The sequence below is a fragment of the Stenella coeruleoalba genome, assembly GCF_951394435.1.
Source record: "Stenella coeruleoalba genome assembly, chromosome: 8".
NCBI classification, from domain to species: domain Eukaryota; kingdom Metazoa; phylum Chordata; class Mammalia; order Artiodactyla; family Delphinidae; genus Stenella; species Stenella coeruleoalba.
In genome coordinates this window covers 27,042,012-27,058,471 of record NC_137154.1, presented here as the reverse complement: position 1 = coordinate 27,058,471, position 16,460 = coordinate 27,042,012, and the positions used below count along the sequence as shown (strand labels likewise).

Here is a 16,460-nt window from a genome sequence, read left to right as displayed (position 1 = left end):
TCTCTTCAATGGAAAAAAGAATTTCTCCACATTAAAAAAAAAGATAAACAATTAGATGCTTTCTACAAGTGTTTTAAATATATTAAATGAAATGATTCTGTAGATGACCTCGTTTGTGATGATTGCTGTAGGTTTTTTTTAAGGATATAATTCAAAGTAATACACCAATCAAATTGGCAATAGTTTAGTCAAATCTTTTATGATGTAATACACATAAAATTTTAGTAATGACTTAATATGGCTACTCAATATGATGACATTCTGTTATGAAATTAATACAATAAAAACTACTAGGAATGAGGACTAAAACAGTGGTTAAAAGCATTGTCTACAGATGCAAGTGGATATGGGTTCAAATCCCATCTCCCCTACTAACTAGCTGTATGACTGGACACATCTTGAAACCACTCTGAGCCTCAGTGGCTACACCTTTATGGATTATATATAAGACCATCTCCACCATCAGGTTATCATGACAATAAGTAAATCGATCTATCACATCATTACAAGAATAAGTAAGTACTTAGAATAGCAGTTGGCATATGGTAAGTATTCAACAAATGACAGCTATTACCTGTCACCAAATTTAGTATATACACAGCTGAACTGAACCACCATCCAAGGTGTGAAATACCTTGGTTAATCATGACAACTTATATTCATATTATTAGAAAGAGGATTTTAAAAACCTCAAATCCAGTCAAGGCAAGCCTCTAAATCAGTAAATCTAGACTACTGAATTCACTAAGAAATCAGGGTTCACGGTCTCCCTTAATATTTGCAACCTCTTATTTAGTCACCACTGAAAGCTGCATGTATTGATTTATATTTTATCATTCCCTTTCTAAACTGTTCCACCTTATTTAAAGGTTCCTTTCTAAGATATCCAGTCAAAATAATAGGCCCAATTTGAAAGGCTAAAGATCCGGAATAATCATTAAGAAAAGAACATGAATGGTCAAGGCAGAACAATATAGAGGCAAAGAATAACACTTAAGGTGCAGATAGGCCTGCCTTAAATAACTAGCTGGAAGGCCTTAGCCAAGTAACTTAATCTCTCTGTGCCTAAATTTCCTTATCAGTAATACAGAGATTAACACCTCTGTTTCACATACTGTAACGGGAGCAGGACACTTCGGGGCTTTCCTGTGACAGACCCCTCCCCCCACATCCTCTTGCTTCAGTTCTTCTCTGAAGTACCTAGATAATAGTATCTGATGCACATTTCCTGAGTTGTCTTTTGTTTTGCAGATGCTAAAACCCCCACCAAATGGAAGAAATTAACTTCCTGATGACCATGAGCATGTAGCTCACAGACCTACTGAAGCCTGAGGATTGATAATGTGACACAGCCCTGTTACCTCACCATCAACCAATCAGAGAATTGTGCACAAGCTGATCACATACCCTGCAACTCCCCTCCCTCACCTGGCCTTTAAAAATGTTTTCCTGAAACCTATTGGGTGTTTTGAGCACTAGCTGCCCTGGACTCCTTGCTTGGTGCCCTGCAATAAATACTGCATTTTCCTTCACCACAACCCAGTGTCAGTAGATTGTCTTTACTGCATGCAGGCAAGTGGACCCAGTTTCTCACAGGTTACTGGAAAATAATGCACATAAAGCACTTAAGCAAAGTCAGTATATGTTATTAATAATCAAATGTTATCTTTCCTTTTCACTTGTTACCTGCCAGTAGCTACCTATCTGTGTCTTTCCGCAAATTTGTCTACTTCTGATTCTCTCCTTCCTTGGCTACTTCTAAAGAAGTACATACATTTATATCTTCGTATCTTTTTATTCAATTATATATTTTTTTTTCAGACTATATGCTCATTAATGTTTTCCCTGGTAATCTAAAATTCTATTTCTTTTTCCAATTTTCACAACTCATATTATTTCACATTATTTCTTTATTTCTTGCAGTGATTTAATTCTTTATTTCATAAAATTATCATTAATAAAAGCAAGACAATGTGAAGCCTTCTTTTAAAGCTGTGATAATATTATGCACTGATTCTCTTATATTTGGAAAGCATGCAAACCTAACAAGACAACCTAAGGTTCAAAGTAGTCAATATGTCAAGTTCAGTACCATGTTCTAATTTTGTCCAACAACTCCTTCCAAAATGGGAGGAAAGTAATTGCTCTAAGTACTAACTCTTTACTCAAAATAACTTTGTTAAGGAACAGAAAGAGGAGAGAAACTGAAATTACACCTGTTGTGGTAAACTGTGTGGGTGGAGAGAATGCAGATAAATCCCTGTGGCTTTAAGAGAAAAAAAGAAGGCTGGAAAAGTTGCTGTAGCCTGAGACACAAACCCTGAGGAAACCGCACTAAGAAAAGTGCCCTGGGAAATTTCTTATTAAATAAAATCCAAACTATATTTACCAGTCAATTTCCATTGACTAAAAATCACAAATCAACACAACCCCCAATAAAAACGCTTTTCTACCCCTACTAGTTTTCAGAACATTTTCACAACTCTACCTATTGAGTGCTTACTACATTCCTGAAATTTAAAGACATTTAATTCTAACAACTCAAACAGTATTGTGGTATGTTAACTCATATTAACAGCTTTGTTTGTTTTGGGATTTTTTTTGCCTCACATTTCCTAATACTATATTCTTTTCTCCAAAGTTCCATCATCAGACTACATTGCTTCAGGGAAGATAACAACAGAATACATTAGAAATATCTCTAAACTACCCAAAGCCCTCAACCCTCAAAAAAATAGATAAACAAATAAAAATAAAAATGAAAAAAAATCCAGTCTGGGGAAGTCACAGGGAACTAGATGGATTATCACTGGGGTTCCGGCACAGTGACCCACCAGTGCCAGCATGCGACAAACACAGAAGCCCCATAGAGATTTCAGAAATTTGAGAGCAGGAGGAAACTGTGCCTCCTAGAACAGAACCCTGGAGAATGACAAGCCCCCAGCATTCTCTCAAGAAGGATGGAGTACAAATGGCTGCCGAGTGAGCCTGGAGAGATAGGTCAACAACGACCTCATGAAACCGTATTTGAGTTCCTCGGCTACCCCAGTGTTTTACATGAAAACTTCAAAGACTGCTCCCAAGGGACTTACATTCTAGTGACCTGGCCTGGCTGCATAGCTGCGGCCTTGTGATTGTGTTGTGGAGCATCAGAGAGTTGAGAACCTTATGTACGACTGAAAAACAAGCATCAGGGGTGGAAGACCTGGAACTCTGGTTTTCATACAGTTCCAGGACACCCCCATACTATAATACAGTAAGATACTAAATTGGTTGTTTTGTTTCTGCCCTATCTTACTCAAAACAACAAAATCGAAGGGTTTAAGGGATAAATAATTTAGAGAGAAAATAAATTGAAGAGTCACTTTTGTTATTAGGAAAAAAATATTCCCCTCCTATCAAAATCTGAAGGAAGAATAGGTAACTTAAGAATATAAGATAGCTTTTTGTTGAAATAAAAAGTTATATTGTACACTTTAAACTTACACAATGTTATATGTCAACTATATCTCAATAAAGATAAAAAAACTTAAAAAAAAATTTAGAGCCTTTTTTCTCTTTTTTCATGCAATTGACATTTTTATGTACCATTAGAATATTTAAACTTAGGAATTATCTTGAACTTTACTGAGTATGATAAGAACTGTATTACTGCTTTAAGAGTATTTCAATCAATAGTTAATTTCAAACAATTGTATATTAAAATTACAGTTTATAAAGTCACTTTGTGATTTACAACACCAAGCCCAACAAAATAATAATAAGAATAAACTTTAGTTTTCCAGTTAAATAAAGAGGATCAGAGAAATAATTTTCATTTTCCAACCAAGGATGATCTTCAGTTGGTTAGCAAAATCATTGATGTTAGTTTTATTCCAGTAATGTAACTATGTCAATTTGTTAAATTATCACTACTTAAGACCATCTACTGTGCATGTATCCCCAGGTCTAAACATAATATTCTCCTCGTGGAACATAGAAAGGATTGTCTATGAGTGTGCCCTTCTTTAAGACCTTTTGGTATTCTCCAATTAGATATATGCTCAGTACTACCTTACCCTAATTATGTTATTCCAGAATATTTTAGTGAGATCTCAAGATAGCAACCCTTCCTAAGTATATTATAAACAATACTGTACATCAATCTTCAGTGAAATACACATAAATGTCACCTCTCTTCATCAAATGTGACCCGAAAACTACTGTGCTTGAAAGCCAAAGGCTTTTGAGATATTTCAGTAATCTTCAAGAAATCAATCTTATGTGAAACTGAAGGAAAACATCGAATGTCATTGAGCAATAAAGCTCCATTCTGTCAGTGCCCTACCTCTGAGCAGAAGCCTTAGGATGTTTCTCTTCCAGTTTCTTCACCAGAGCCACTGTCAGCTCCCCTGTCTCCCCAAGAGAACCTTCTGGCATTAAGTGGGTCTCTGAAGGCTCTGGCAGCTGCTTCAGACCAGGGATACTGGCACTTTTTTGCAGAACCTAATAAATGAAATATAGGAATAATGTAGCTAATTTTCACTGAGTGGAAATATCTAAACTATATATGCCAAAAATTTAACATTGCACTTTTCATGGTTCCTTCAGCCTTCTTCATCCAGCACATAAACCATTGGTATGTGGCCAGAACAAAAGAAGGCAGTCCTAAGAAAAGCTAGTGTGTCACCATCTATTTAATAAAATAATGTTTATATAAATATACATATAAATGTTTATATAAATATAAATGTGAAAATAGATGTTTATATAACATGTATTAAATATCAATAACCCTAATTTGTGAATTCGTTTTTGCCTCCTGAAAACAACCCAAACATTTTTTCTCTTTTCAAAATATATCATAGAGATCTATTTCTGTCTTGCCTCTGGCTCACTACACTGACCTCTTCTGCCAAGCTGCTGCCATGTTCCTGATGAGCTGTGGTCCAGGCACCATGGTGAAGGTGATACTCCGTCTGGGTCACGTCATGTGCGTTTAGCTCCTCTAGGTAGGTCAGGACAAACTGAGGATAAGCCTGTAGGAAAGGAAAAAAAAAATTGTAAGTAGTACCAGCCTTATAAGCAACAGCAAAAATTCTATACAACTGGAATGATGGGAAGATAAATTAGATTAATAGGAAAAAGGTCTGGCTAATGAGTTTTATACTTTATTGTCAATTTCAGATCAAAATCAAGCCAAATAGCTTTCATATGAAGATTTCTAATTTGTTGTTTGATCTGCTCAAGTTTAACTAGGTTGCTAAATATTCAAGCCATCTTATATACTGATAACAATGTCTAACATTTATTGAGTTATTGCCACATAAAAGGTATTATTGTAAACACATTATGTACGTGTAACGTGCAGTTGCTCTATTTTTTGGGAATATTCAATTCTGCCACAGAAGACAAGAAAACAAATAGGATGAATGAGATTCATTAGCTGCATTAAGCATAGATAAGTTAGTAACCTGAGAAGTGTCAGACAGAAAGTGATTAGAGCATATGTCTATGAACATAGATAGAAAGGGGTAGAAAGACAAAATAGTCATGACTTACCAAATAACAAGCAAAACAACAAATATTTATGATACACTACATATAAATTAAGCACATGAGACACAATAATCATGAGATCTTTAACTGGCCACCCATTGCTACACTCATTTTGGATCCTCTGCTGGATAAAATCCACAGCTGCCCATAGGCTACCTGGGGAGCACAGCTTTGGCCAAGTGTACTTGCAACCAGCTCTGTCCTGGAGCAAGTGTGCATCATTGCTTCACACACATTTCATCTGTTAGACCCTCTTGCTCAAATTTCAACTCTGGTCCTTGTAACCACATCAGTAGCAGGGAAGGGTGATGCAACACAGAAAGAGGATAAGTTGATACTGCAGAGATTCAGGTAATGTGGCCATTCAACCCATTGTACTTTAAGCATGTGAATCTAACCCATCTCTCTTCCCATACATTTTATTTTGTGTTTTAAATTGATTTAATAAATTGTGATCTGAATATTTTAATTTGGTCGGTGCACCTTTCTGTTCCATGAACTCAAGGATAGCCTATCTAGGAGCATACTTGGAGTTTACCATTGCATCAAAGTAATTTCCCACATAACAACATATTTACATTTTAATCCTTACAACAGCCCTTTGAAACAGGTATGGCTATTGTTCCCATTTTAAAGACGAGGAAACAAACACAGGGAGGTTAAAGCAACTTGCCCCTCCAGCTTGTTTACTAGTTAATCCTAGATATGCTGCCTCAAGTATTATATAAACTTCTTTTAAAACTCCTTTTTTAAAGTGTGGAAAAGTTTTAACAAAATATATGGGGAGGTGTCCAGTGGATAATTAAAGAGTACTAAGGTCCTTATATTATTCTAGAAAAAGAGATATTAAGTAACTTTAAACTTTGTTAGAAAATGTATAACTAAAGATGAATGTTCTAAAATTAGGTTGTGGTAATGGATACAAAACCTGTGAATACACTGAAAAATATTGAATGGCACACTTCAAATACATGAATTGTAAGGTATGTTAATTACATTTCAATAAAGCAATTTTTTAATGTAAGAGATTCAATAAAAAAATAGAAATACACAGTATACCTTATGAAGAAGTAGAGAAAAAAAGAGGGAGGGGATACAGAAAAAGTCAGGAAGAAAGGTAAAAAATACAAATTAAAAGCACAGTAAATAGAAATTTTTGTTGAATTAATCAATAAATGACTAACAGAATTTTAATATGCATTCCCTTTGACTTAACAAACATACACATACATACATTGTTCATTGCAGCATGGTTCTTACTTGTCTAAGTGTGTATCATCAGGGAAACTTTAAGAGAGAAAGTAGATGTGGATGTCAATATGGAGAGATGGACACAATATGTTATTGAATGGAAAAGATAGGTCACAAAGTTTTACATATATATAATTATACACATATACATATACATACATAATTAGATTTAATATATATGATTGCATATAATATATATAATTAATCAGAAACAATTAATGATAATCTTTGAGGAATAGGTTGAAGAGGTACTTTTGCTTATTCAGTTCTGAATTATTGGAGGGTTTTTTCATAACTAACATACACTACTTTTATTATTTAAGCAGAAACCCTACTATACATAGAAATATATGCATAATTTCTGAGAATATACTCAAAAACCTGCTATTAGTGAATAACTCTGAGAAATAGGATTAAAGTTTGAGAGAAAGAGACCTTACTTCTAATTAGTATATTTTTTCAAATATTAATTTCTATATGTGCATTTATTCTTTTATTTAAAAAATACTTTTTAAAAAGGCCCAATTTAAAATAGTGTCTTCACTGTATATACTAGTCAGATAATCTTGGAAAAAGATTTTTGAATCACTAAGCTAACCCAAAAACATTACAAAAAGAAGTTTTATCTAAAAAAATTAGGATTCTTATTTTACCTTGAAGCCTGTGTCACATCTATGTCATTATATTATTTTCTCTTGTGTCAGTTCTTACTGTCTTAGAAATATCCAAGATAATTCAGCAGAAGTGAATATGATGGGTAAAGGGAAATAGATTATTTTACATTGGTTCTACAGTAAAGTATCAAAGCCAAAATTCAGCAACAAAGATCACAGTATTTTCAATATGAGAGGAAACATGAGTAGTAGGATATAATATTGAATATATTCCAACCCCTTATATTGTGACGGTATTTTCATGTTTCACGTCCTCTAATAGAGGTAAAGACATTTTACATAAGTTTATTTTTGAGGTGTATTACCCTCTTACTGGAAAGAATGTGTACCTAGAACATGGGGAAATTTAATATATATCCAATGAGATGGATAAAGAAGGGCCCAAAAGGTAGAGCCATGATGTGTCTAACATTCTGACAGACATAGCAAAAGAAGAGGCCAAAAAAGAAAAAAAAAAAACACTCATGGGCTTTGCTTCCTAGAGTTGACAGTCTAGCAAAGGTGGCAGACATACACAAGTAACATGATGCATTTGGAGACATTTATGAGTTGTTCTAGCATTTTCCCTTTGGAATCATTCTAAACCCTAGGTGATGGCTATTCGAACATTTTGATACCATGGTTCTTTATTATTCTCTACTCCAAGACCAAGTTATCTTGCTCTCTAACTAGGCACCTCCTAGTTCAATCATCAGACCACCAGTATAAACAACTCCCTCCTCCAAAATCTGGAATTCTAATCTTGTCTTCTAGGAAGTCAACAGCCTAATCTTTTGACTTTTCCTCCCTTCTAGTGCATCTGCACATCACCCTAACTTGACCTTTAATGTATTAACCCTCATTATTTTCCAAGTCCATCAGACCTTTGGGCTTCATTGCATTCTTCTCATTCTAATCCACTTTTTACCACCTCAAGATAAATTGTAATAAAATACACCTTTGATTACATCATTCCCACTTCAAAAACTTTAAATAGTACCCCCAGTACATATTGATTAACATCCTGCAGTCCTACGCTTGTTTCAAATTCTAGCTGTGCTATTTATCGGCTTTAGGAATGTAAGTTCCACTTCCTTGAGGGAGAAGTGTCCTATTGAAGACTGCATAAGAACTGGCTCAGAATTTCACACCGACCAAAATTCAGCCTCAGGATACAATGGCAAGTCTCTAGCTGCTAAAAAGGATCCCATTCATTTATGAGATTTTTTTCAAGGTAATAGGGCTGGGGAATCATCTTTATCACTCCCAAGATATTCCCTCCATGTACATAAGAAAGGCCACAAATTTGACCTAACTTGGGGCTCCACAGGAATATTTATGTCCTCATTGGAAATATAGCGGTAGGTCAGCAGACTGTCACCTGGAATGCTTTATTTATTTATTTTTTAATTTTTATTGGAGTATAATTAATTTATAATGTTGTGTTAGTTTCTGCTGTACAGCAAAATGAATCAGTTATACGTATACATATATCCACTCTTATTTAGATTCTTTTTCCTTATAGGTCATTACAGAGTATTGAGTAGAGTTCCCTGTGCTATACAGTAGGCCCTTATTATCTATTTTATATAGAGTAGTGTGTATATGTCAATCCCAATCTCCCAATTTATCCATCCCCTCCCTTCCCTGGTAACCATAAGTTTGTTCTCTACATCTGTGCCTCTATTTCTGTTTTGTAAATAAGTTCATTTGTACCTTTTTTAGATTCCACATATAAGCAGCATCATATGATATTTGCCTTTCTCTGTCTGACTTACTTCACTTAGTATGGTACTCTCTAGGTCCATCCATGTTGCTGCATTATTTTCATTCTTTTATATGGCTGAGTAATATTCCATTGTATATATGTACCACATCTTCTTTACACCTGGAATGTTTTAAACGCTATCTCCTCTTGGTCAGCACATGATCAGGCATAGCTTTTTAAAGTGTTTCCTTTTTTTTTTCCTCATTATAAATGCTTTTTATGGAAAACAGAAAATATAGAAAAACTCAAAGAAAATAATTATCCATTCTCCTACCACCTGTCCTATGTATAAACTTCCAGTTTTGTTTTCCACACACACACACTCATATTTGATACAATATAAATAAATAAATAATATTGTTTTCTTACCTGATTTTTCTCAAATCACATTACCATTTTCCTCTATCATAAATTATTCTCCATTATTTGTAATGCCAATATATTATCCATAATAAAGACATACCATAATATATTTATACAGTCTCATTGTTGGTTACTTAACCTGTTTTCAATTTTCACTATTATAAACAATGCTCTAATGAACATCCTGAAAGATACACTACAGTATACACCACTGATTGATTCCTTGGGTTAAGTTGCTGTAAGTGGAATTTCTGAGTCAAAAGAAATAAGTATTTTTTTACGGATTTTGATAAATATTGCCAAACTGACCTTTAGAAATATTGTACCAGTCTCCTAGATTGCCCTCACTGTTCCTTGCCTCCTTGCCCCCTTCCCACATTATACGAGGATAGGCCTATGTGACCAAAGAAGATGGCAGAAGTGGTATTAGGTTTTCTGACATTAGGTTATGAGAAAAAGTACAGCTTCCATTTCGTTCTCTTCCTCTCTTGCTCTCTTGGATCACTAGCTGATGTTGTAAACAGCACTATAGAGAAGCCATGTGCCAAGGAACTGAAGCCTCTGGACAACATAAGTGTGCTGAGAAGCAGATTTTCCAGCCTAGTCAAACCTCAGATAACTGTAGCCTCCACTGACACCTTGACTGCAGCCTCATGAGAGACTCTGAGTTAGAACTACCCAACTAAACCACTCCCAGACTCACCAGAGAAACTGTGAGATAATAAATGTTTGTTGTTTTAAGTTACTATGTTTGGAGGTAATTTGTTACCCAGAAGTAGATAACTAATACCAATAAAATACAAAAAAACCCAAAAAACAAATACAAAGAAAGGAATGAGTATGTTTGTTTTCTCACATCTTCATCAGCATTGGATATTCCTAGTTTTGTATCTCCCCATAATTAATAGAGAGAAAATACTATCCATTGCTTACATTTATTTAATTCCTAGTGAAGCTGAACTTCTTTATTTGGTTTGGCTTTTTAAATTCTTCTTCTGTCATGTATTTCCTGTTCATGTCTTTTGCTCATTTTTCTATTGACGTGTTTATCCTTTTCTATTGCTGTATCAGGCTTATTATATATTAAAGTATTATCCCATTCTCTGATTTTTATATTGCAAAGATTTTTCCCTGTTTGTCATATTTTCCTATTCACTTTTGCTAATGCTATTTTAGATTTAGAAGGTTTTAAATTTTTTATGAACTCAAAGCCATTAGTCTTTTCCTTTATGGATTCTATCCTTGTTTGCATGCACATAAAGATGTCTACTCACCACTACTCTGGGTTAGATGCTTTAATTCATGGTTTCTTCTAGATATTTTTATGGTTCCATGTTTAAATTTAAATCTTTAATTTAGCTGAAACTGGTGAATTGTATATAAAAAGTAATCTTTTGCAAATGAATAGAGAAATGGTTACCTTTAAAAATAAAACAAAAGAAAAATAGTATCCAAGTAAATACAATATAACAAAATGCAATATTGTATTTAAATTTGTTCATTATTATTATCATTAATAGTTACAAATGATCGCTTAGCCAGAATTGATATGCCAGTGTCTATCGATAGGCCAGAATCTGTGCCTAATACTTAAAATACTAGTATTATAGCTATATTTTGCAGACAAATAATGTGAAGCTTGTAAAGGTTAAATGACTTGCCTAAGGCCACACAGCAAATAAGTGGTGGAGCCAAGATTAGTTATTAATATCCTAACACAGTAATTCTGTCTCTTTTAAAGAATGGAATGAGCTCCATTTATGATCCAGCAGCATATAATTATCAAACTATACTCCATTTTAGCCTTAACTAGATGGATATAGTTTTGGATGACTAAATTTAGATCTAATCAAAATTTCTAAACCTCTAAAAGAATGAAATGCTTCATTAATAAATAGTTTTGCTCTTTGAATCTAGAAGAACTGTAACTTTAAAAAATCAGCAATTGTGTTTGTGAACAGAACATTAAAAATTTTAGAATCAAAAGTCTCTTAAAAATAATGGGTTTGAAACACAAAAGTATACATTATTTGCTAGCTCACAACAGAAGTGTTGTGAAAAATCAGAAAATTATAAGTTGCAAGAAAAGGAGAGGTAAAAAGGACAGCAGAGTAGAAATGGATGTTTAGGTACCTGAATTTTGAGAGAGAAAAAAATACACTTAAACCTTGGTCCTGCTCTTCTATGTCTGTTGGTGGGAAGGGCAATACTTATATAAGACATAATTATGTTCTTGGGCAATAGGAGTCAGCTCTATTTAGGTATGTCTCAGAATGAAGTCCTCATGTGCAGGTACAGGCCAAGGAGCTGCAGAGATATTTTGATACAGTCTCAAAATTCCACTTTTTTTTTTTTTTTTACCAAGATGTACAAGCTCCCTCTCCAACAACCTAGAACCTCACTCTGAGTGGATAATGTAGTGGGGTCAGAAATGAGATAAGGAGAAAGCTGGGATGAATCTCAGAATGAAGTTAAAGGTAATTATTAAAATGCTTTGACATTTGAGGACTATGTCAAAATGTCTGCTTAGGAACAGAGCTGAAAGTGTATAGTCCTGATCGAGTTAGTAAATGGGGTTGGGATTTTAACTACTCAGGGAAATGCTGTTATGATAATTTTTAAACTTAAATGTATAAAACGCTCGAAACTGTTAAAATGATGAGGGTTGCCATGGAATAACAGCTCAACTTCTAGAACACTACAGAAATAAAGGTACCATGTTTATTAGTCAGGGTCTAATAAGGAGATAGAAACCATGTAGTATTTTGAACAGGAAAGTTTAATATAAATGATTAGTAACAGAGGATTATAGTGACAGGAAACTGGTTAGTAAGAATTAAACAAAACACTAAAGAATACATGAATAGTAGATATAGGGAGCCCACTACTCCTAGGCCTGAGACAGAATGCCCAACGAAGAGGCCTGACCCAAAGTTGAGATCCAGAGCACATTGAGGGCACAGCTGTGGCCCACTGGATGTTGAAGAAGTCCCCGAGGGAGTGCACCAGTAGGAGTCACTGTTAATGTGCCTTTGGAGCATGCGGGGAAGCCATCCACAGGGAGGTGCCTAGTTGACGACATTTCACTAAAAAGCCACTCACAAGGAATATGCTCAAGGAAACCACTCACAAGAAGGTGCCCACTGGCAGTACTCTGCTGTGAAGCTGCCCAAGGCGGGAGCCAGGCAATGAACGCTGGATCTGGCACTGTGACGGAATAAATTGATAACTACCATGCTATGTGTTACAGGGTGAATGATGTCCCCTTGCAAAAAGTACCTTGAAGTCCTAACCCTTGGTACTGTAAATGTGACCTTATTTGGAAATAAGGTCTCTGTAGATGTAATCAAATTAATATTAGGTCATTAGGATGAGCTCTAATCCAATATGATTGGTGTCCTTATTAGAACAGAGAAATTTGAACCCAGACACACACAGAGGACAATGCCATGTGAAGACTCAGACACGGAGGGAGGTGGCCATGTGAAGATGGAGGCAGACTGGAGTTATGCTGCCACAAATCAGGGAGTGTCTGGGTACCAGAAGATGGAAGAGGCAAGGAAGGATCTTCCCATAGAGGATCTGGATGGAACACAGCACTGGGGAACACCTTGATTTCAGACTTCTGGCCTCCAGAACTGTGAGAGAAAAAATTCCTGTTGTTTTAAGCCAGCCGGTTTACGGTGCTTTTTTTTGTTTGTTTGTTTGTTTGTTTGTTTGTTTTTGGCGGTACGCGGGCCTCTCACTGTTGTGGCCTCTCCTGTTGCAGAGCACAGGCTCCGGACGCGCAGGCTCAGCGGCCATGGCTCACGGGCCCAGCCGCTCCGCCGCATGTGGGATCTTCCCAGACCGGGGCACGAACCCATGTCCCCTGCATCAGCAGGCGGACTCTCAACCACTGCGCCACCAGGGAAGCCCTACGGTGCTTTTTATAGCAGCCCTGCAAAATTAATACACCATGTATTTTCAGTTTCATTCATCTGAGTAACTTAGCATTTCGGAAATCATCGTGGTGGGATTCTGAGGCAAACACTAACAGATACCATGTGATTAGTCTAATTTTTGCCTCTCTTAAATTTTTTTTATATCAGTTACTTTTAATTCAATGAAATTTAGGCACAAATGTATACATATTAAAACAGCCTTATAGAGAGTGCTTCCACCTTGGTCAAACACAATCAATGTTGAAATAACTTGTGCACTCAGGTATCATATAAGTACTTAAATAAAACATTACTATTGCACATTATTAATTTTTTCTTTTAAAGATAATTTATTTTTTAACATCTTTATTGGAATATAATTGCTTTACAATGTTGTGTTACTTTCTGCTTTATAACAAAGTGAATCAGCTATACATATACATATATCCCCATATCTCTTCCCTCTGGCATCTCCCTCCCTCTCACACTCCCTATCCCACCCCTCTAGGTGGTCACAAAGCAGCGAGCTGATCTCCCGGTGTTATGTAGCTGCTTCCCACTAGCTATCTATTTTACGTTTGGTAGTGTATATATGTCCATGCCACTCTCACTTTGTCACAGCTTACCCTTCCCCCTCCCTGTATCCTCAAGTCCATGCTCTAGTAGGTCTGTGACTTTATTCCCGACCTGCCCATAGGTACTTCATGACCTTTTTTTTTTTTTTAGATTCCATATATATGTGTCAGCATACAGAATTTGTTTTTCTCGTTCTGACTTACTTCACTCTGTATGACAGACTCTAGGTTCATCCACCTCAGTACAAATAACTCAATTTCATTTCTTTTTATGGCTGAGTAATATTCCATTGTATATATGTGCCACATCTTCTTTATCCATTCATCTGTCAATGGACACCTAGGTTGCTTCCATGTCCTGGTTATTGTAAAAAGAGCTGCAATGAACATTGTGGTACATGACTCTTTTTGAATTATGGTTTTCTCAGGGTATATACCCAGTAATGGGATTGCTGGGTAGTATGGCACTTTTATTTTTAGTTTTTTAAGGAAACTCCATACTGTTCTCCATAGTGGCCGTATCAATTTACATTCCCAGCAACAGTACAAGAGGGTTCCCTTTTCTCCACACCCTCTCCAGCATTTATTGGTTGTAGATTTTTTTGATGATGGCCATTCTAACTGGTGTGAGATGGTATTTCATGGTAGCTTTGATTTGCATTTCTCTAATGATTAATGATGTTGAGGATTCTTTCATGAGTTTGTTAGCAATATATCTTCTTTGGAGAAATGGCTATTTAGGTCTTCTGCCCATTTTTGGATTGGGTTGTTTCGTTTTTTTTAATATTGAGCTGTATGAGCTGCTTGTAAATCTTCGAGATTAATCCTTTGTCAGTTGCTTTATTTGCAAGTATTTTCTCCCATTCTGAGGGTTGTCTTTTCATCTTACTTATGGCTTCCTTTGCTGTGCAAAAGCTTTGAAGTTTCATTAGGTCCCATTTGTTTATTTTTGTTTTTATTTCCATTTCTCTAGGAGGTGGGTCAAAAAGGATCTTGCTGTGATTTATGTCATAGAGTGCTCTGCCTATGTTTTCCTCTAAGAGTTTGATAGTGTCTGGCCCTACAGTTAGGCCTTTAATCCATTTTGAGTTTATTTTTGTGTATGGTGTTAGGGAGTGTCCTAATTTCATTCTTTTACATGGAGCTGTCCAGTTTTCCCAGCACATTGAAGAGGCTGTCTTTTCTCCATCGTATATTCTTGCCTCCTTTATCAAAAACAAAGTGACCATATATGCGTGGGTTTATCTCTGGGCTTTCTATCCTGTTCCATTGATCTATATTTCTGTTTTTGTGCCACTACCATACTGTCTTGATTACTGTAGCTTTGTAGTATAGTCTGAAGTCAGGGAGCCTGATTCCTCCAGCTCCATTTTTCTTTCTCAAGATTGCTTTGGCTATTCGGAGTCTTTTGTGTTTCCATACAAACTGTGAACTTTTTTGTTCTAATTCTGTGAAAAATGCCAGTGGTAGTTTGATAGGGATTGCATTGAATCTGTAGACTGCTTTGGGTAGTAGAGTCATTTTTACAAGGTTGATTCTTCCAATCCAAGAACATGGTATATCTCTCAATCTATTTGTAACATCTTTAATTTCTTTCAACAGTGTCTTATAGTTTTCTGCATACAGGTCTTTTGTCTCCTTAGGTAGGTTTATTCTTAGGAATTTTATTCTTTTTCTTGCAATGGTAAATGGGAGTGTTTTCTTAATTTCACTTTCAGATATTTCATCATTAGTGTAGAGGAATGCCACAGATATCTGTGCATTAATTTTGTATCCTGCTACTTTACTAAATTCATTGATTAGCTCTAGTAGCTTTCTGGTAGCATCTTTAGGATTCTCTATGTATAGTATCATATCATCTGCAAACAGTGACAGCTTTACTTCTTCTTTTCCGATTTGGATTCCTTTTATTTCCTTTTCTTCTCTAATTGCTGTGGCTAAAACATCCAAAACTATGTTGAATAATAGTGGTGAGAGTGGGCAACCTTGTCTTGTTCCTGATTTTAGTGGAAATGGTTTCAGTTTTTCACTATTGAGGACAATGTTGGCTGTAGGTTTGTCATATATGGCCCTTATTATGTTGAGGTAAGTTCCCCCTATGCCTACTGTCTGGAGGGTTTTTATCATAAATTGGTGTTTTTTGTTGAAAGCTTTTTCTGCATCTATTGATATTATCATATGGTTTTTATTCTTCAGTATGTTAATATGGTATATCACATTGATTGATTTGCATATATTGAAGAATTCTTGCATTCCTGGAATAAACCCCACTTGATCATGGTGTATGATCCTTTTAATGTGCTGTTGGATTCTGTTTGCTAGTATTTTGTTGAGGAGTTTTGCATCTAAGTTCATCAGTGATATTGGCCTGTATTTTTCTTTCCTTGTG

The 16,460-nt window shown here is 35.5% G+C and overlaps 1 protein-coding gene across 1 annotated transcript in view; it reads right to left on the bottom strand.

Annotated features, from left to right (window-relative positions):
• The window catches only part of DCDC1 (doublecortin domain containing 1), a 461,265-nt gene that overhangs the window by 155,226 nt on the left and 289,579 nt on the right, over positions 1-16,460 (bottom strand). Inside the window, 2 exon segments of the mRNA XM_079930692.1 lie at positions 4,328-4,485; positions 4,887-5,018. Of these exon segments, the coding sequence (XP_079786818.1) occupies positions 4,328-4,485; positions 4,887-5,018 (290 nt within the window).